Source organism: Giraffa tippelskirchi, chromosome 5, assembly GCF_054371585.1.
Source record: "Giraffa tippelskirchi isolate mGirTip1 chromosome 5, T2T-mGirTip1v1.2.pri, whole genome shotgun sequence".
NCBI classification, from domain to species: domain Eukaryota; kingdom Metazoa; phylum Chordata; class Mammalia; order Artiodactyla; family Giraffidae; genus Giraffa; species Giraffa tippelskirchi.
Window position 1 is genome coordinate 10,081,620 of NC_137279.1, and position 22,659 is coordinate 10,104,278.

At 38.0% G+C, this 22,659-nt stretch overlaps 1 protein-coding gene across 19 annotated transcripts in view; it reads left to right on the forward strand.

Moving 5' to 3' along the window:
• The first annotated feature begins 308 nt into the window (after window positions 1-308).
• The window catches only part of RPS6KC1 (ribosomal protein S6 kinase C1), a 192,939-nt gene continuing 170,588 nt past the window's right edge, over window positions 309-22,659 (forward strand). For 14 of the 19 annotated variants that reach the window (XM_081489830.1, XM_081489834.1, XM_081489832.1 and 11 more), the window contains exons 1-3: window positions 309-551; window positions 16,416-16,451; window positions 22,356-22,476. In XM_081489830.1, coding sequence (XP_081345956.1) covers window positions 447-551; window positions 16,416-16,451; window positions 22,356-22,476 — 262 coding nt within the window. In that variant the 5' untranslated portion in view covers window positions 309-446. Of the gene's footprint in view, window positions 552-16,415; window positions 16,452-17,980; window positions 18,097-22,355; window positions 22,477-22,659 lie in introns of those variants that run through there. The other 5 variants (XM_081489843.1, XM_081489848.1, XM_081489846.1 and 2 more) reach the window with 3 other exon arrangements.

Consider the following 22,659-nt stretch of genomic DNA (forward strand, 5'->3'; position numbering starts at 1 on the left):
TCGGACACGACTGAGCGACTTCAGTTTCACTTTGTGGTGGTATAAACACTGGTGCACAGATGGACCGGATTTGTCTTAGAAGGGTTTAGGGGTTGTGGGTATTTAAACCAATGGGCCGTCAATAGGGAAGGAAAGAAGATAATAGGCTGGAGTATCCCTCCATCTCTTCGCCGGCGGTGCCACTGCTTGATCCTCGCTCACTTGCCAGGTTCAGCCCGGAGATGGGGGTCCGAGTCTAGGTGGAGTCTCCCCTCTCCCAGGATTGGAGCCCGGGTCTGACCCGGAAGCTTTCTCGCGACCCCGGAAGCAGAGCCCCCGGCGGAGGCGCCGTGGAGGAGCCACCGCCCCCTCGCCGCCTGGCCGCTGCTTCAGAGAACCCGGACCGCGGCGGCGCCGGGTTGCACTGATGATCCCCAGCAGGCGGCGGCGGCAGAGGCGGAGGGAGGATGACCTCTCCCCGCGAGCGGGGTGCCGATCTGGCCCGATTCTACACTGTCACCGAGCCCCAGCGACACCCGAGGGGCTACACGGTGTATAAGGTCACCGCCCGGGTGAGTGCAGTTGCCGGGCGGGGGTCGGAGTCTGACCAGGGACGAGAGACCCTGGTGTGGGGATGTCGGATGCCGGGTTGCACCTAGGGCCGGGACCGGCGCCCGAGGTGGGGACTTCAAAAAGGATGCGGTAGGGGCAGAGCGTGGGATGTCCCGGACCGCGCTGGAAATGGTCTCAATAGTGTCCCCATTCCAGGGTGGGGCAGACGTTGATGATTTTTAATAGATGACTCAGCCCCATCCCACTTGGACTTTCTCTTCCGAGGCTGAAATTTGCAGAAGTGGTTTTGTTTGTCTCCTAGGGATAATGCAGGTTAAAAAAAAAATGTTAAATTGATGTACTATTTGACTTATGTAATAGAGGGTATTTCTTCCCTTCCTTCTGGGTTGCACAGAGGCAGATACACCCTTGGGAAGTATGTCAGTGGTAGGGCCACCATCCTAGGACCTCTGTAACTGGTTGTGTCTTTCCGCCTCTGAATTTTTCGTGGTTTTCCGTAGGAAACATGAGAAATTCTGCTGAGGGTGTCTTGTGTGAGTTGTCTTGAGAGCACATTTGAAAGTTGTGAGGCTCCTTTACATCGACTAATTGATACAGTTTTTAGTACCGACTTTGTTCATGTTTTATTGCTCTTACATTGAGTTTTAGAGTTTGCATCTTCCTCCTTGAAATAAAAGTAATAAAATTAAATATGAATATTAAATACAAATTAGTATTAAAATTACATATATGTATGTAATGTATTATATGTAGTATGAATGTATGTGTGTATTAGGCATATGTACACATCACCCAGTTAAATCCTAATTTTAATGAAGAGAAAGCTATGGTTCAAGAAAGTGTTGTAGCTGGCCCAGCTTCACACATCTGGTGTATGAGGTCAATTCTGTTTAACTCCAAGTTGTAAAAAAAATGTTTAAGAATTAATTTCATCATTAATTGTTAAAAAAGAGAGGTACAGATCGTAGTAATATTACAGTATATGTTTGGGGGATGTAGTACTCTTGGATGATAGATCAGGAAGTGCGCCTTGAAAAGAACCTTAAAGGTTAAATAGATTTAGATCTACAGAGTTTAGGACATGGGAATGGCATGTGCTTTTTGGAATTGGTGCACAATTCAGACAAGTGTAAGAGGATAGGATGGGCAAATTTGTGTAAATGTAGTAAGACCAGGCCTGGTTATTGCAGAGGGTTGTACCAAGAATACAGAGAAAATTGTTACTCTTTGTTTGCAAGTAAAGTTGTTATATAGGTGGAGTGTTAGTTTCAGCTTAAGAAAAAATTTCAAGATTAAGGGTACTCTTACTATATAGCCCCCTTGAAAGCTTCTTTTGGCCCTTCAGAAACCTAGACTTGGTTTCCTAACATAGTTTGTGAAATTAGAACAATTTTCAACATACTTAATGCCCTAACTCTAATGTTTCCCCTCAGAGCACCCTGTTCGTCTCCTATTATAATACTTATCACAGTTATAATATATTGTATTAACCTGTGTGCTTGTCTGTGTCTCTCAGATTTAGAGCAGGTCACTATCATTGGCATTTGTTTCCTTTTATATCTCCCAAGGCATTGTGGGGCACAGAGTGCCTAAAAATTATTGTTTTCCTCTGTGTTTTAGGTAGCACATTTACTAAATGTTTAGTTTCAGGTAGTATGAGCTCTGAGGGTTACAAGGCAGAATCAAGTGTGGACCTTCTTTTCAAGGATACTTCTAGTTTATTGTACTTGAAGTATAGGGCAAGGTAGAAGGTGTTTCAGAACACAGAGTTTCTGGCTCAAGGGATCAGGGAACATGTACCGATTAAGATAGGTGGTGAGAGATGGGAGGAGTCCAGATGGGTAGGATAAGTGGGAAGGGCGTTGCAGGTAGAAGGAATGTGTGAGTGGGTGCAGAACTTGAAAGAAACTGAATATGATTATTACTTGTAGTCTTACTTTACAAAAGGAATGGTTAATCTAATTGAGATCTTAAATATCTTTTTTAAAGCTGTAAACTAACATATGACAACATCAATTAGAAGATAAAGTAGCACATTGCCTGTTCTAACCAGATCTGTGTAATATGCATATTAGTTATCACTGTGGTTATTTAACTGGAAATTGCTTACACTGTCTTTTTTTTCTCCTTGTAAATATTTTTGTCCTCATTTATTGCTTATGGTACAGATTTTGTTTTCTAATTTTAAAGATTGAGGATTAATAAAGAGTATACCTTCCAGAAATAAAGAGACTACTTTGGAATTTCTTTAAAAAAAAAAAAAGAGATATACTTAAAAAATAACTGCTTAATAATATAAAATATAAGTTAAAATATTTGTTATTTTTTGAGACTTAAAGAGAAAAACATCTTACCTCAGGAGAATTAATCAGGTAAGTAGTGCTCCCCTGAGAGAACTTTGTGAGATAAAAGTGTCCTGTTTATGTTGCCTATTACTGACTGACTTATATCTTTAAGGAACAATCTCTATATTCTTGATTCTTGCAAGGTTCTTTATGTAAGAATAGAATTAGAATCATGGGAATTACCATTGCTAAGTTTCGGGTAGCATAAGAGCTGTTTCATGTTCTTAAATCTCCTTTATACTTTTTTTTTTTCCCCTCAGTTCTCTGGAAGCTGGCAGGCGTAGATAACCTTATGGCCAGTTACAAGCTTGCTAATGGATTTCCTAGTTAAATCCTGTGTTGCTTATTAATTTTCACCTTGAATAAGTACTTCTGTTCAGCATTAGAAAGTTCTTTTGTAGATTTCCATTGATTGTTTAGTTAAAGGAGACGCAGATGTAAAAGAACCATTCACATAGTGTTTTTGATTGTTTCATCATGCTAAGTTTACAAAATTTGTATGAGCTAATATAGATTTCTTAACAATATTAAGTAAATAGTAATTCTTGCCTGTATTCTTTCATGAATATGAAAAGAAAATCTTATGTTTCTATTTTTAAAATACAGTGCTGCCTTATGACTTTGTTTCTATTGAGGCATAATTTATATACAGTAAGATTCACCAATTTTAAGTGTACAGTTTGAGTTTTGACACGTGTCTGTAATTGTGTAACCACCACCACCACAGTCATCACTGCAGGAGTTCCCTCATGCTCCTTTGCATTCAGTCCCCTCTCCCCACCCCCTGTCCCTAGGCAACCGCTGGTCAGCTTTCTGTTGTTGTACTGTGCTTTTTTGTGGAGGAGGGATCTGGCTTCTTTAACTCAGCATGATTATTTGAGATTCATCTATATTGTGTATTTTTATTCTCCTTTATTGCTGACCAGTATTCCCTTGTGGGCTTCCCTGGTGGCTCAGCGGTAAAGAATTCACCTGCAGTGCAGGAGAGCGGGAGACGTGGATTTGACCCCTGGGTCGGGAAGATCCTTTAGAGGAAGGCATGACAACTCATTCCAGTATTCTTGCCTGGAGCATCCCATGGACAGAGGAGCCTGGTGGGCTATAGTCTGTAGGGTCGCAAAGAGTCGGACATGACTGAAGCTACTGAGCACGCGCGCACATTCCCTTGTATGGTTATGCTACAGTTAATCCATCCACATTTGGGTTGATGGACATTTGGGTTGTTTCCAGTTTTTGACTATTATTAATACAGCTACTATTAATATGTATATAGAAGTCTCAGTGAATGTGGGCTTTTATTTCTCTTGATAGCACACAACCATATACCTTTATACTAAGCTGAAATCTGATAATCTTAGTTCTCTTTCTTTCTCAAAATTGTTTTGGCTATTCTAGATTGTTTGCATTTGTAGAAAAACTTTGGAATCAGCTTGTTAAACTGCAAACATGCCTACTCAGATTTTGATTGGAATTACATTGAGAATGTGGGGCTTTCCTGGTGGCTGGTGGCTCAGTTGTAAAGAATTCATTTGCAGTGCAAGAGCCAAAGGATATGCAGGTTTGATCCCTGGGTCTGGAAGATCCCCTGGAGGAAGGCTTAGTAACCCACTCCAGTATTCTTGCCTGGAGAATCCCATGGACAAAGGAGCCTGGAGGGCTACAGTTCATAAGGTTCCAAAGAGTTGGACATAAATGTAGCGACTGAGCATGCATGCATGCACATTGAGAATGTAGATCAGTTTTAGAATTGATGTCTTTAAATAATATTGAATCTGCTAATCCATGAACACAGATCTTCCATTTATTTAGCTCTTTAATTTGAGCAATATTTTCCAGTTTTTAGTGTGCAGGTCTTGCACGTAATTTGGGTTTGTTTTCAAACTATCAGAATACATAAGTCTATTTTACACAGCTAACATTTGTTGAGTATTAATAGCACACACTTCTGTGATGCTTAGTGTGAGTCAAGCTCTATTCTAAGCACTTTATATAAATTAGCGCATTTTTCATAGCAGTGCAATGAGTAGGTGCAATTATTATTCTCACATTCTCACGTGAGGAAATTGAAGCACCTAAATGTTAAATAACTTGCCTAGGGTCACACAACAAACAAATGGTAGAGTTTAGATTTGAACCCTGGTGTCTACCAGTCACAGTGCTTTTAATCCCAGTGCTGTGCTGATAAACACACTTTATTAGAGGCTGTGGGTATACTGTAGTTTACAAAAGTGATAGATGCAAATATACTACAGTGGTTAGGATGTTGTGAACAAAGGGGAACAGGAAATGAATAGAAGTACTCAGCTTGACTTGAATCTGAAAATTGCCTCTTCCAAAGCTTCAAATTCAAGCACTATGTGTATTGCTTGGAGGGAACCTGCTTTCAATTCCTGACCACATTGTTGTATGGGCTGCTTGTGCTTGGAAAGATAATTATCTGTAGTTTCCTAAGTATGCTGGTGCACTGAGTTTTTCGTGTGCGCGCTCTGTCGTGTCTGACTCTGCAATCCCATGGACTGTAGTCAACCAGCTCCTCTGTCCATGGTATTTGCTAGGCAAGAATATTGGAATGGGTTGCCATTTCCTCCTCTAGATCTTCCCCACCCAGGGATTGAACACTCATCTGCGTCTCCTGTGTCTCCTGCATTGGCTGGCGAATTGTTTGCCACTGCACCCCCTGGGAAGCATGCTTCCTTGCCTCTCTGTTAGATGTGGTTTTCTCAGTCTGGAATGCGCTTCCATTTTGTCTTGGCAGTCGCTGCTGCTCGTCTCAAGTGACCTCTCCTGCCCTGTGTTCTACAGGAAGCCTTTCTTAAATGGAGAACTCTGTGTATTGTGTTCAGTTCAGTTCAGTTGCTCAGTCGTGCCCTACTCTTTGTGACCCCATGAATCGCAGCACGCCTGGCCTCCCTGTCCATCACCAACTCCCGGAGTTTGCCCAAACCCATGTCCATCAAGTCAGTGATGCCATCCAATAATCTCATCCTCTGTCGTCCCCTTCTCCTCCTGCCCCCAGTCCTTCCCAGCATCGGGGTCTTTTCCAGTGAGTCAACTCTTCGCATGAGGTGGCCAAAGTATTGGAGTTTTAGTGTATTGTATTAGGTTGGTGCAAAAGAAAATACGGTTTGCATGGTTGAACTTGGCTGTTTGATATTGGAATACATTCTTAAATAAATGTGGTTATGTTATACATCATTTTAATGCCCTTTTCTTGCTTTATGTTTTCTTGTTAATGACTTAGTGAAAGTGAAGTTAGTTGCTCAGTCATGTTCAGCTCTTTGTGACCCCATGGTCTATAGACCACCAGGCTTCTCTGTCCATGAGATTTTCCAGACAAGATTACTGGAGTTGATTGCCATTCCTTCCTCCAGGGGATCTTTCTGACCCAGGGATCAAACCTGGGTCTTCTGCATTGCAGGCAGATTCTTTACTGTCTGAGCTATCTGTTTATTTTACATTTATTTTAGACTAGGGAAATGATGTTAGACAAAAAGCACATTCTAATGATTTTCTCATTTGAGTTCAAAATGGGTAGTAAAGCAGCAGAGACAATTCACATCAAGAACGCATTTGGCCCAGGAACTGCTAATGAACATACAGTGCAGTGGTGATTCAAGAAATTTTGCAAAGGAGATGAGAGCTTTGAAGATGAGTAGCATAGTGCCCAGCCATCAGAAGTTGACAATGACCAACTGACGGCAGTCATCGAAGCTCATCCTCTTACGACTACACGAGAAGTTGCTGAAGAACTCAACGCTGACCATTCTATGGTTGTTTGCATTTTAAGCAAATTGCAAAGGTGAAAAACTCAATAAGTGGGTACCTCATGAGCTGACCAAAAATTTAAAAAAATAGTCATTTTGAAGTGTTGTCTTTGCTTATTCTGTGACAACAGTGAACCATTTCTCAATCAGATTGTGACGTGCAACGAAAAGTGGATTTTCTATGACAGCCAGCGATGACCAGCTCAGTGGTTGGACCGAGGAGAAGCTCCAAAGCACTTCCCAAAGCCAAACTTGCACCAGAAAAAGGGTCATAGTCACTGATTAATGGTCTGCTGCCGCTCTGATCCACTACAGCTTTCTGAATCCCGGCCAAACCATTATATCTGAGAAGTAAATCGATGAGATGTACCAAAAACTGCAGCGCTTGCAGCCGCCATTAGTCAACAGGATGAGCCCAATTCTTCTCCACGACAATGACCAACTGCATGTCACACAACCAACACTTCAAAAGTTGAATGATTTTGGCTACGAAGGTTTGCCTCATCCTCCATATTCACCTTACCTCTCGCCGAGTGACTACCACTGAAACAGCTTAACAACTTTTCACAGGGAAAACGCTTTCACAACCAGTAGAAGGCAGAAAATGCTTTCTAAGAGTTCATCGAATCTCGAAGCACAGGTTTTTATGCTAAGGGCATGAACTTATTTCTCATTGGCAGAAATGTGTTGATTATAATGGTTCCTATTTTGATTAACAGAGAAGTGTTTGAGCCTAATTATAATGATTTAAGATTCACTGTCGGAAACTGCAGTTACTTTTTCGCCAACCTAATATATCCCTCCTTTAAAGCCTTTACCTTGTTGTACTTGTTTGCTTGCTCTGAGGGCAAACTGTCTTTTTAACGTATTTTTGGTGCCTAACACAGAGCCTGGATATCAGTCGGGACTTGAGTGAAGGCTGGAAAGAGGCAGTGTTTTCCTTTCTGTTATCTTTTAAATGAACATACAGTATATTTGTTATTTTGTTGTGTAGTTTTATGAATCTTTACACATGAATGGATTCACATATCCTCTGTCATAATCAGGAAGCAGAACAGTTCCCATCAGCCTTAGAAACTCCCTTTGCTTTCCCTGTTTCACACTCTCCTCCCACCGCTTAGTGCCTAGCTACTGTTCTGCTCTCTGCCTCTATACTTTTGTCCTTTTGAGGGCATTTTATAAAGAGAATCATAGAGTATTTAACCTGTTGAGATCATCTTTTGCCTATTTTTTTCAGCGGGTTTGTTTTCTTGCTGTTGACTTCTGATAGTTCTTTTTGAATGTAAGTTTTTTTTGTCAGATAAGTAGTTTGCAAGTATTTCCTCCCAGTATGTAGCATATCTTTTCATTTGCTTAACAGTGTCTTTCACAAAGTAAAAATTTTTAATTTTGGTGAAGTCTAGGTTATCATATTTTTCTTTATGGAGGAAAAATGGGCTTTTAGTGCTGTATCTAATAAAATCTCTTTGTTGACACCAGGTTTTAAAAAATGTAAACCATTCCTGTTTTCATCTTGTTTATTGACAACTTATCTGCTCAGATATTAACATTTTAATATTAAAGATTTTTCCATTAACCTTTTTTGGGCCTCACCCCAGGGTTTGCAGATATTAGTTCCCCGACCAGGGATTGAACCTGCGCCCCCTGCATTCAAAATGCGGAGTCCTAGCCACTAGACCGCCAAGAAATCAGTACATTAACATTAAGAATTTTTACTTTCTTTGAATTTTGACTGGAAAATAGTTGCTTCCCTGGTGTCTCAGTGGTAAAGAATCCACCTGCCAATGCAGGAGATCGAACCCAGGTTCTATCCCTGGGTTGGGAAGATCCCCTGTAGAAGATAATGGAGGAGCCTGGCGGACTACAGTCCATGGGGTGGCAAAAGAGTCGGATACAACTTCACAACTAAAAATCAGCAATAGTATTATAATAATTGGTAGAATTTGAAGTGAGAAAAGCAACTTTAGCAAAACATTTATTGAGTATACCAAGGTAACTTGCCACTATAATTTTTTTTAAGATATTTTTTTGGATGTGGACAAATTTTTAGTCTTTATTGAGTTTGTTCCATTTTTGCTTCTGTTTTATGTTTTGGTATTTTGTCTGTGAAGCATGTGGTATCTTAGCTCCCAGGACCAGGGATCACACTCGCATCCCCTGCATTGGAAGGCAAAGTCTTAACCACTGCACTGCCAAGGAAGTCCCTATGTTAACTAATACGATGGATTTTTATTTTCCTTGAACTTTGATTGGAAAATAGTTTACCTTAGAGTAGTGCTATAATCATTGGGAGAATTTGAAGTGAGAAAAGTAACTTTAGCAAGTGTTTATTGAGTATACAAAGGTAACTTGCTGTTAGTGTCTTTATTCCCCTATAGATTTTGGGATTTTAATAATGTAGAAAATATTTCTTACTTTCAACATATTACTTTCATAAGCAATTACTAGAAAGTTGAATGTCTAAAATTTTCCCCACTGACTTATCTATCTTAATGGGAGTTCTCTCTTCAGAGTACTAAAGAAAATATTGTAAAATATCCAATTATAGTTTGTGCAGGTGCTGTCTCTTGGGTCCTGACTACCTGGCTGGCAAGTGATTAACCAACCCAGGTATCCTTGCCAACCAGTGACACCTGCAGCTCTGCAGGGAAAAGAGGGAGAGAAGCTGAGATGCAGGTGATGGAGGGGGAGGGGGGTTGAGTTTGGTAAGGGGATGCTTGCCTGTGTGAGCTGGGCACTTTGAGGCCCCTGTTCTTCTTGCCAGAGTGTGTGTGTGTGTGTGTGTGTGTGTGTGTGTGTGTGTGTGTGAAATGCAGTTTAAAGATGTCAGTATGTTTATATGAATGTGGATTTTATGAAAGTCAAATGTCTGAAAGTCAGGATTGCATGCATTACACTGATGGATGTTCCATTTGGTTTGCCTAATCACCACAATGGGAAATGTTCAGTATATATACATTTCTGTATACCTTATTTTTTTTCTCTTCTACATTTGGAAAGTCATATCTTTGCGAAATAAAATGTGTGGGCATATCTCTGTTTTTCATTGAGTTTGATTATTTGTGTCATGACAGTTTTTTTTTAATATGTTACTTTTCTTAATATTTTATCCTCTTACCTCTGCTTCTGCCGTGAATTAGCAGCTGCATACTGATAGTGAAGTGGCCGTCAGAAGACCTGATTATTATAAATTGCTCATAAAAGTAGCTTTTTAAAATTTATGTTTAAATTTGTGATATAAAGCATGATATCATGATTTCTGTTTGTTTCCAAAAGGAGTTATTTTGTGATTGTTTTTGGTAGGAACTATAACGGTTAGATTGAATAAATTTTGTAGTTTTGTTTTCCAGTAGCTATCTCTTAATCTTATGAAGACAATTCTTTTGTGTATTCGAGTTAAGAGATTGATTTCAAATCATTATTATGATAATTGGATAAGAGTGCTTTTGACTTTGACTATTAAGGAAACTAGTCACTAAGTCGTGTCCAACTCTTGTGACCCATGACTGTAGCCCGAAAGGCTCCTCTGCCCCTAGGATTTTCCAGGGAAGAATACTGGAGTGGGTTGCCATTTCCTTCTCTAGGGATATCTTTCCAACCCAGGGATGGAACCGGGGTCTTCTTCACTTCAGGCAGATTCTTTACCAGCTGAGCTACCAGGAAAGTTCCTTAAGGAAACTAGGTAATAACTTGGTAAGATGTAGATAAAAGAAGTTAGCACTGGGAAGAATTTAGAGGACCTAATGACAGTATGATTTGTTGTTTATTATAGGCCTTATCTAAGCCAAGCTGCAGCATTCTTCTTTTTTTTAAGATAGGCAAGAGAGCTCATCTTAAGATTGCTTTTCTTAGGTTTATCACAGAACTGGCAAGAAAGCTGTTTACAGCTACTGGTAGAGCCAGTGTTCAGGCTCGCTTCTTCGTTCCTTCTGATCTGCCAAAGTGCTTCTGTTTTTTGGTTTAATCATGTTTCTTTGTGAAGGACAAAATTGGTTTGCCTAACTGGCATTAGGACTGTTACTTGGATACATTGGAAAAGACCCTGATGCTGGGAAGGATTGAAGGCGGGAGGAGAAGGGGACGACAGAGGATGAGATGGTTGGATGGCATCACTGACTCGATGGACATGAGTTTGAGCAAGCTCTGGGAGTTGGTGATGGACAGGGAAGCCTGGCCTGCTGCAGTCCATGGGGTCGCAAGGAGTCAGACACGACTGAGAGACTGAACTGAACTGGCATTAGGGCTGTTACTTGGAATTTTAATCTCTAGGAAGGCCGGTTTAATTATGTCCTGGAAAGAGCACTTTGTTTAGAACTAGAGAGTTGTGAGACCGGGTCCTGTGTATTACTGATGAATCTGATTAGTACTAAATATGCTAATATGTTCCCCTGGGCCTTGGTTATCTCATCCTACCAGGCAAGATTGTTGTGTTGATTGAATGTAATAAAATACTTAATTTCATAGCATAGTAAGAGATAGTTAACCTTTACTGTGAGCCCTTGTTTCCCTAAATTCAGAACTTGCTGTTGGCATTAACTGAGGCAAATGGACTACAAATGTTGCAGTAGCATTTCCCAGTTGTGTTCCAAATTTTATCAGTAATAAGTGTTGCATAAATAGTTGGGTGGATAAATGACCTTGGGAAATACTATTTGTTTTTTTTTCAGAAATTGACTAGGCATAATAATGCTGAGAGGCCTTGACGCCTCGAGAAATTCTGCTGTAAAAAAAATTTTTTTCTAAACAAAAGTAAACTGAATTGATCATTAAGCTCTTTAAAATAGGTGATTTTAAAGAATATCTGTATTCCTTGCAGCGCAGTTTATCAAGCACTGCTTTAGATAATTTTCAAGATGATTTGGTGATAGAATTCTCGATAGCAAAAGGCTCTTCATGATATGTATAGTACTTACTGAGCCAGGCCATTGTCTGTGCTTGCCATGGAAATTTATGAACTTTAAATGAAAAGAATCACTGCTTTAAATTCTAACTTTTGTGGAATTTTATAACAGAATATTGAAATTCACCCAGAAAAAAGATTACTGAATGCTAGCAGTCTACATCAGGGTGAATTTACAGTATTTTTAAAAATATTATTTAGTTATTTATTTTTGGCCGTGCTGGGTCTTTGACATGAGCGGTCTTTCTCTAGCTGTGGTGAGCGGGGGCTTCTCTTTGTTGCAGTGCATGGGTTTCTCGTTGCGATGGCTTCCCTTTTTTCAGAGCACAAACTCTAGGCATGAGGGCTTTAGTAGTTGCAGCATGCCAGCTCATCAGTTGAGGCTCTTGGGCTTTAGAGCACTCGGCTCAGTATTGTGGTGCGTGGGCTTAGTTGCTCCATGATATGTGGAATCTTCTGGGACCAAGGATCGAACCCATGTCCCTGGCATTGGCAGGCGGATTCTTATCACTGTACCACCTGGGAAGTCCCTGAATTTATAGTATTTTTGTTTTGGAATTGACTACTTAATTAATATAATTGCTAACATAATGTTAAAAGTTATAGAAATCTGGATCTGAGGGTTCAATTTTGTTCATTTTCAGTATGATCATATTTTTTTAAACTCAGATTTCTGATATTTTTATTTATTTGTCAGTTTTGTAGTCCTGCTGAAGAGAATTACATAGTTAGAAAGAGTTACCCTTAAAGGACATTTGGGCTCAACTCATGTTATTCCATGAGGGGGCTTCCCTGATAGCTCAGTTGCTAAAGAGTCTTCCTGCAGTGCAGGAGACCTGGGTTCGATTTCTGGGTTGGGAAGATTCTCTGGAGAAGGGGACGGCAACCCACTCCGGTATTCTCGCCTGGGGAATCCCATGGACAGAGAAGACAGGCAGGCTACAGTACATGGGATCTCAAGAGTTGGACATGACTTAGTGACTAAACTACTACCACCTTGTTATTCCAACCCATTGTGTTTTTTGGTTTTCATTTCAGAGGACACATTATTAACTCATTTAAGTGAGTTTGCACACGTGGGAATACTGAATCCTTATAGTGGGGTACCAAGTGGTTGAACTTGGTAATGTATTTAGCAAGTGATTATATTTTTATGATGTTATTAAGAATCAGACCCAGTGTATTCACTGCTATGCTACTCTACCTATCAACAGAGGAGGCACTGATACTTGTTGAATGAATAAGAGTAAATAAAACCTAATGGTGAAAGGTGTTGTGGAGTTAAGTAAAGTTATTGGAGAAAATACTGCAGGTAAATTGAGGGATGCAGTAGAGCGGGATCTAATGCCTGATGATCAGAGGCGGGAGCTGATGTAATAATAATAGAAATAAAGTGCACAGTAAGTGTAATGCTTTTGAGTCATCCCCAAACCCACCCCCCCCTTCCATCTGTAGAAAAATTGTCTTTAACAAAACCGGTCCTTGGTGCCAAAAAGGTTGGGGACCTTTGCAATAGACTACGGTGGAAAGAGTACTGAATCAAGAATCAGAAAATCCGAGTTCTAATGCCAAATCTGAAGGTGACTAGCTATGTGACCTTATACGAGTTTCTGGACCTTGTTTCCTTGTGGGGTAAAAGGGGGACTCATAATAACCATTTCCTCATAATTCATAGGTTGTTGAGGGAATAAAATGAAAGATTGATATAAAATGCTGTGCAAATGTAAATGTACAAAGTCAAGGGTTTTTTTTCCCTCCCACTCTCCTAGTACAGTGCCTTCAACAGTATTAACACAGATACAGACTTTCTCAATACTAAAAAGTAGCCTAAGAAGCAGAGTTAGGATTGATTCTTGGAGTGCTTCCAGGGTGTTGAGGGTAGAAGGAGGAAGAAAAACCTACAAAAGAGAAGCAAAAGAACCAAAGAGGAAAAAGAATCAAGCAAGTATAGCCTCCACTTTCCGGATATGCTTTTCGCTAAGCTTTTTTTATGCTGTTTGGGAAAAGGATAGTTAATGCCCAGGAAGTAACTTTTGACCTAATTTTCTCAACTCTGCCTCAGTAGATTTACCAACTTCATATGAGAAGTATGTGAGGATGAGAAGTTCTTTTTGAGAGCTTAAAATTAAAGATCTCCACTTAGGTAGTTTGAGTACTTAAGTTTTGCTTTTCTATAATAGCTATGAGTGACTTGCCATGAAAACATTGAAGGTGAAGCCATTAACTTATTGCTTAACAACTACAGTCTGCCACCAGACTGTAAGCTCTGGGAGGTGTGAAGACAGGGACTTTCTTTTGCTTGCCATCATAGCCATGTAGCAGAAATCTTTGAGCCAACAAAGAGTGTGGATGAGGAGTCATAATCATATTGGTTCTTTCTTTTTTTTAATTTTTATTTATTTATTTGGCTGTCTCAGGTCTTAGTTGAGACATGTGGGTCTTTTAGTTGGGGCATGTGGGATCTAGTTCCCTTGACCAGGGATCAGACTTGGGACCCTTGGCATTGGATGTGAGGAGTCTTAGCCATTGGGCCACAAGGGAAGTCCCAGATTGGTCATTTCTTTCCTTTTTTTAAACCAACGTTGAAAAAAATTTATTTTTGGCTGTGCTGGGTCTTCGTTGCTGCGTGGGCTTTTCTCTAGTTGTGGAGAGTAGGGTCTGCTGTCTAGTTGCGGTGCACAGGCTTCTTGTTGCGGCAGCTTCTGTTGTGGAGCAGGGGGTCTAGAGTGTGGGCTCCGTAGTTGTGGCGCACAAGCTTAGTTGCCCTGTGGCATGTGGGACCCTCTCGGATCAGGGACTGAACCCGTGTCTCCTGCATTGGCGGGCGGATTCTTCACCACTGAGCCACCAGGGAAGCCCCAGATTGGTTGTTTCTGATGAAACTGTTTTAAATTGTGGTTGCTGTTAGGGAATGGCTAATATATTTTTGATGATGTGGTACACATATATTTAATTTCCAGGAACGGCTTACCTGAGGAAAATCTAAAATGTGATACTTCTACTACATACACTAAGCAGGAAAATAACTTCTTTTGTCCCCAAAAGATCATCTGCATGTGTTAAAGTGTTATTTAAAATAGTAAGGTACATAAATCTTACTGCTAGTGATTATATGTTGATTATTTTTGGTGGGTGGATATTAGTGGATTGATTATCTAACTTCTCTTTAGCACATTTTATAAAAATATATTCTTATATTTTTAGGAGGCAAATTTATATTTATGTGAAACACCATGCTTTTGGAAAGGTGGATGTTTTTTAGGGGGGTGGAATTTGAAAGTAATAGCTAAAATTCAGTTTTTGAATAATACATTGTTAGTTACCTGTTCTAACCTCTTACTATAAATCTGTGTTGTTTAGTATGGTAGCCATTAGCCATATGTGGCTACTTTTATTTTAATTTAAATTAAGTTAAATGAAATAAAATAAAAATTTCGTTCTTCAGTTGCCATAGCCATATTTCCAGCGCTCAGGAGCCACACGTGCGTGTGGCCAGGGGCTCCTGTTGAACAGTGGTGATAGGATCGGGGCCATTTCCTTCCATCATCAGAGAAAGTGCTGTTGGGCAGCATTGTTCTCAATTAATGAAAATGGCTAAGAGATTTCACCGAATTTTGTATCCTGAAAGTTGGAGAGTAGAGTGGCAAGAAATTGGGAAACTTTTCTTTCGGAATGTTGTGTGGGACCTTTCAAGGTACTTAAATTCTCTAGTAAGAGAAAGATAACTTTTAAATCATGGAGTTCTTGTGTTCTTGTTCGATGTCTACTACAGCCAGGCCAGACAGAGAGTATTATCCTCATTCTATAGAGGCCATCAAGCCTGTGAGTGGAGGAACTGTAATTTGAACCCAAGTTTGTGTGACTTCAGTATACTTTTTGTTTTTGTTTTGGACCTTAGGAGTAGTGTTGAGTTGATCGTGATCTCCAGTTCATAGTATTGTCACCTATCATCAGAGACTTTTCTTCTCTCATCCGCAGGCAACCATTTTAATATGTTTGATGTATTTTTTTGTTTGTTTCTGCAGAATATATCTTGTAGCAGCAAGTTCATGACTTTTTATATTTGCATACAAGGTATTATGTATCTAATATAAGATTTTCCCCACTCTACAATGCATTTGATGATTTAAGCACCCAGCCTGGTTTTTGTACACTTTGTGACGAATTCTTTGTAAATGGTGTTAGACTTTTTGGCTTTTGTCATTAGAGATGTCTGAAAGAATCCAACCCCCACCCTCCCTACTCAGGCAATAATGATAGGATTATTTGTCAGTGAATAATGTGTATACTTTTTTTTTTTTAAATAGGTTACTTTTTTTCTTTTTCACCATTGGGAGGTCAGTGATTACTTCTAATAGATATTGATGTATCTGAGCATTGTGGCTTTTTTTTTAATGTGAAATCTTTATTGAGCTAATTGTAGATTTATGTACAGGTATAAGAAATAATACAGAAAAATGAAAAATAAAAAAGAAGGAATAATACAGAGCTATCCCTTTGTATACTTTGCTGAGGTGCAGCTGCCTTTTTATGCTTCTTATTTATGTATTGACTGGAAAGGGGGGTAGATAAGCTGGTAGAATTATGTCAAGTAAGAGTGAAAGGATGAGGCATCCTCTTGTGAATGTAATAGTGCATGAACATTAGCATGTGGACTTTATTTTAGTTGGCTTTTTGTTTTAACTTTTTAGTATGTATTTCAAATAGTAAAGTTATTTAACTGAGTTCTGTGAAAATGATATGATGTTTCTTTAACCAAATTGAATTTTTCATATAACTGCTGTTGAAAGTAATCATGCAAGTGTAAAATAGTTTTGATAATGATTAGATATTTCTGTGTTTTCTTTGTTTTAGGTTGTTTCACGAAGAAATCCAGAGGATGTCCAGGAGGTAACATGTTTATCCATATGAAAATTTTATTTTATGCATTTTGACAAAAATTTAATTAAATGCTTCATTGAGGAAGCAGTTATTTGTATGTCAGTCTTTGTATGTTTGGAAATTATCTTCAATTCACTGAACAGTAACTGAAGTATCTTATTTCAGACCTATTGAGCACGTGTTAACTTTCAGTAGGTGTTAAGTTATATAAATAAAAATTTCAGGAATTACAGTGCCATTTAATAATGTGATATTTTTTCTGATAATTACCACTCATAAGATTTCAGTACTAGTTAAGGGCTCCTATTGACTTGAAAATTATGATGCCTGTATGGTAAAGAAAAAAATTAAAAAAGAGAGTATTTGGTAACTTGTATTAATTTTAAAGAGCATAATAAATTATGGGTTTCTCTGTACTTCCATTTTTTTTTATTGGCATATAATTGCTTTACAGTGTGGTGTTAGTCTCTGCTGTACAGCAGAGTGAATCAGCTGTACATGTACATATATTCCTTCCCTCTTGCACCTCCTTTTCTACTTCCATTTTTATATTGAGTTGGCCTGTTGACATCCTGGAAAATTGTTTCTTTTTAGAATTTTGTATTTAGTTCTTTTGCAGACTAATTCCCTGTTTTTAAAATGATACCAGCTTGTTATAGTTTTGCTTAGAACTGTAGAATTCTCTATTGGTAATTACTTTGTCCTTGTTATATACCTTTAGGAATCCTAACTGAGGAGTTGACTTCTTTTAACATTTTAAAGTTTACTTTCATTTTGGTCCTTGCTTATTTCCAGTAGGAGTAGAAGGATATATATATATATATTTTCTTCCTACTTAAGTATTTAAAACAGATGTTGTAATTTGTTAAGTCCTTATTCTGCAAGATATTTTTTCTTATTGCATTTTAATGTCTTCAGGTGGGCTATATATTATCCATTTAACCACAAGCCCCACTTACTCCTTATTAAACATACCTGGCTTGATTCATAGATTTAAATTAATTGGTTCTGGTTGGTTTGAACATGTTTTGATAATATTTTAACTTTTATGTATTACTGTTTCTTGCTATATCTAATCTGGTACTTGTTTTTGTCCTGTTGTTAAAAAGAGTTAAAAAAAAAAGTTTGATAAAAGACACATTTTAAAAAGATTCCATACTGTATTCCTTAGGGGTTTTAAGATACCTCACTCCCTGTCTCCCTGATAGCCAGGAAGAAAATATTGTTATTTTGGAAGAAAAGGCTAAGTCTATATTTATATATATCTATATCCTTTCAAAATGGCATTGAAAATAACTTGTACCTTTGATTAAGAAAGTACTCTTCCTATTTAAGTGTCTGTTCATTAGTATGAACTATTCCTTAGAATTCTGTTAATTCTGTTGAGTTAATAGTCAATACCAAAAAAAAAATAGTCGATACCAGCTATTCTGCTTCTGAAAACTTACATCTGTTAGAATTGAAAATGGGTTGTTTCCTTTGAATACCTTGTCTGATTGCTGTGCTGTAGTTTGTAGCTTGATGTTCCCCTTTTCCAGGGAGAATCCTGAGCCAACCTATCCATGAACATACTCTCTGCCATTTCCTTAATCCTTTTTTGGGGAAAACTCTTTTATAATAACAACTGTTGGTGAACCATTCATCAGAAACTCTTGTAAGTGTGCTTTGGTTAGATGATTGCATGGTCCTTTGTTAAAAATGGTATAAAATCTTAAAAAGAATGTCTTCTGTCTAGCTGGCTTCTTGAAGGATAGAATAACCTTGAAATTATAACAACATTTTTTAGCTTCCCATGTATTATTTCATTTAAACATTGGAATTCTTACTTAGGAAAGGAATTTACTGTGTAGAATTTGTTTCAGTTTCCTTTCTTTTCACTTTCTTTCTCTGTTAACTGATTCACTTAGAATTTACTTATGCTTCACCAGGGCTATTGAAGATCAGTAGATGTCCTGTTTGTCTAATCAAATATAGTACTAGTAATATGCTATCCTAAGAAGATTGGGGAGATTTAGCTCTCTTTCTCACTCACACAGACACACCTTGACACATGCTACCAGATAGTTGCGTTTTCTTCCTAAGTAGGCCAAAATACTTGCATAGAGTAAATAATTTAAAATTATCCAGGATGGTTTTTCTTTTTACCTTTTAAAAATTCCCTCTAAATTTTCTAAATCTAAGAGCAGCATGGGTCACTCTGAAGGGGGGACAGCAACAGTTAACGTGACCTGCTGTTCCATAGTCCTCTAGAGCATGCACACCTGTACAACGTAAGGAATGAGATAGAGATGTGCCCCCCCCCACCTTTAAGAACAGAAGTAACCTGTAGCTCGGTGTCTCTATATTTCGCTGGGGAAATCTGGGAAAGGAGAACCGAAATAGAACTTTCTGTGTATCGTATCAGAAGTCTCGCACTGTTAAGTCATTTCATAAATAAAACAGTTTTAGAAAAACTATTTGAGCACATTTGGAAATGTGTCAAGGGAAGGAAAAGGCTCTTCAAAAGGGGAGGAAAGAAAATTCATAAGCAGGTAGTATGGTGGTGACATTGTAGGAAAATTTGATCTAGCAAGTTTTAAATACTGTATGAGAGTAAAAAGGAGAAAGTTAATTGAGTGGTTTTGTAAAAGATCTAAAGTTTTTTTGGTATTGTTAAGAGAAATTATCTGTATAGAAAGCACTCGTTTTATGTAAAAAATATCTAAGGGAATGTTTTTAGTGAAAATTAAGCTTTTCTTTGTAGTCTGTTATGATTGTCACTGAATTTTTAATTGAGGAATGTTTAATTGAGAAACTTTATGCAGAGTAACTTTAATGAATAGGATATTTCTACAGAGTTGATTCAGTAGAGTAATAAGTGTTAATATACCTTTTTTTCCCTAATAGGAAAGAATTATTAGAGAAAATATTTTTTTTGCATGTATCTTTTGGCACTTTGTATAGTCCAGTTATAGACATCAATACTTGCTGACATAGTGGAGGTGTGCTTTTGTTCACTTTTCCATTTTGAAGATTTTTAGAAATGTCCAAGCTTAAAAGGAGTAAGAAGAAAAGGAGGCAGTGACTTGAGACATTTTTGGGATGCTTTGGTTTCCTGCATTTTTTGAGGGTTTTTGTTTGCTCTTGGGTATTTCACTTCTATAGTGTTGAGAATATGTGAGTGAATATGTGAATGAATAAATTAGGACATAATGAAGAAACACAGATTTCCTAATTTTTGCTCTGAAAGACTATCTGCTGGTTTATATGCCATGGTATTATTATCGTTATTGTGATTAAATTATTAACTTTTGCCCCTTAAGTTACCTTGCCTTTATTTGACAATGACCCTAACTGGAATACAAATTTTATCTGCAGATTTAATTTTTTCCATGAGCTGTGGTCTTTTGAATAGCTCTCGTGTCTAATTTATAATAGCTTTAAGGATTGTGCTTCCCTTATGTAAGATTATTGTCAGAAGCCCACCCCCCGTTTCACCCTGAAGCCCTTGGCAGATGTGTCATCACCATAATTTGATCTATTTAAAAAATATGAAATAGCACTATGTTCCCATGACCAGAATTATGTTAATGTATCAAGATTAGAAAATGCAGGGAAGCAAAATATGAAAATTAAAAAATCACTTGTAATCTCAGTGTCCCGAGGCCTTTTACTTTTCAAGCGCTGGTTTGGCTCTCAGTTCCTCTTACTCTGTCTTGTGCTGGAACTGTAGATGCTCTCCTCTCTGCATTTGTCTCGTTCGTTTCCATTTCATGTGAAGCCTCTTCCTCCAGGTGTCCTGTCTCATGGCACAGCTGAGCTTCTTCAATCCTGACTTTGTGCTTGGTTTCCTCTTCTTTACTTCTGGCTGACCCCCATCGTTCAGCCGTTTAGACTCCTCATCTTGTAACAAATGCTGAGAAATCTTTTCTGAGTTATTTCCACCCCTCTTCTGATGACTCCCCAGTTACTACACCTTGTTTAGTTCTTGCTCTTGAACTCCCGACATGTCTATTGGATATCTTCAATTAGACTTAGCCTCACATGCACCTGAATAAAATATATCTAAAATTGAGCTTCATTCTTATCTCGTCACAGCTTTTGCTCCTTGGCTCTTCACCTTAGGGGATATAGCACCACCATTTATCCAGCTGTAAAAGCCAAAATTTTAGTGATTATATCTGGCCCTTCACTCTCCTTTTAAAATGCTTCGTTCCTGACCACTTCTCTCTCCCTCTCTTTTTGTTTTTCCGGCCATTACTTCCCTTCAGTGTGCTCACCTAGGTTGACACTGTGAAGGTGCTCCTTCCACAGTGCCCTTGGGCTGCCTTTGTCAGCATTTATTATGCTGTCTTGTGATATAGTTACTGTGTTGGCTTATTCTTCTTAATTTGACAGAGAACTCTTTAAAGGAGAGACTGTGTTTCTTACTTCTTTGTCCTTTGTGCCAACACAGTGCCTAGCATAAAGTATGCTCATGAAAATATTTGCTTTGTTGACTATTTTCGTTGTTGAGTAAATGAATAAAAAGGGCTTCCCAGGTGGCTCAGTGGTACAGAATTTGCCTCCAGTGCAGGAGACACAGGAGATGTGGGTTTGATTCCTGGGTCGGGAAGATCCCCTGGAGGAGGAAATGGCAGCCCACTCCAGTATTCTTGCCTGAAAAATTCCATGGGCTGAGGAGCCTGGCAGGCTACAGTCCATGGGGTCACAAAGAGCTGGACACAACTGAGTGACTGAGCACACACACATGCAAATGAATAAAAGGAAAGATCAGGAGCAAGCAGTTTGTTTAAATTAATTCATATTGTCTGACTAGTCTCCTAGGATTAAAAGCAAGTCTCTTATATTAAAAGCAGCACATTTAGTAATCATACTGGAATTTTGATAGCATGACAGAATTTTGCAAAGAATTTCTTATATGACATTTAGTAATCATAATAGAATTTTTGATAGCATGACAGAATTTTGCTAAGAATTTCTTATATGCAGTGAGTGGATTTTTTGACAGGTCTCTTAAATCACACTTGGTTACCTGTTTGGCCTAATGTTTGCTTATTAGTATTACACTATTGAGTTTGTTAGAAGTGAGATAATTAGATTTTTCAGAAGTAAAGGCCCCAATATACTAGGTAATGGAATTTAAAACTCAGTTTTTCTGTATAGAGACTGAGGTCTGGATCAGTGTTAAGACCGTGTGTCAAATTCTTTTTCTTTATCAAGTATTTTTTTTCCTTTTAATTTAATCTAAATAAGTCTAGACAATAAGTTAAATTAATGAAGGTACCTTACTTTTATGTGTTATATAATCTAAATGATTGTTATTTTGTTTTTTGAAATATCCTAATTTTAGTGGTATTCTGATCAGGATTTACCTTGCCTCCAGAAATCTTATTACTATCTTAATTGAGATTTTATGAAATGCTAAAGTTTAGGTTAATTACTTGCTACAAAGCTATTTCTTCTTCAGTATTTTTCAGATTTTATTTATTCTTTAAGGCAAATGCTGAGTATGTTCTTTACCTTTAAATTTGTTTAAATTATTTTGTGTTTATAAACATGCTGTTTTTGAGATGAATATATATTTTGACATCTAACTCATTTCCAGGGCATTTGTAATTAAAGTTTTAAGAGGTTAAGTGACATTTTGTGTAGTGTAGACCTTTTTTGTACTAGATTGAATTATTTTTCTAATATGAAGAAAACAGTACTTTCTTAAAATGAAATTTAAAAACCAAAACAGTTGGAGGGAGAATTGCTGCTTTATATTTTTACAGCAAATATTATTAGTTGATTTCAGACAGGTAACTGTATTGGTTAGAACATTTTTCTTTGCCTTTGCATGACAGTTTTGAGCACTTTAATGAAAAATATTTTTCTTGAACCTAAATGGTTTGACTGTGATATACACATTTAATTTTCTTCTCTCTTTAGATAATCGTATGGAAGAGATATAGTGACTTTAAGAAACTGCACAAAGAACTATGGCAAATTCACAAAAACTTATTTCGACATTCAGAATTGTTTCCTCCATTTGCTAAAGGGATAGTGTTTGGTAAGTGATTATTTTGAAATTGTGATTTTGAAAAGTGATGACTAGCTAATTATATATATACACTGAACACTAAAACACTGTACCATGAAGTCAGAAGCCCCTTACTAAGATAATTCCTATTATGCCACAAGCTCTTAAAGTTGTTTTCTCATAGCTTTTTTTTTTAAGATAGGAGATTCATAT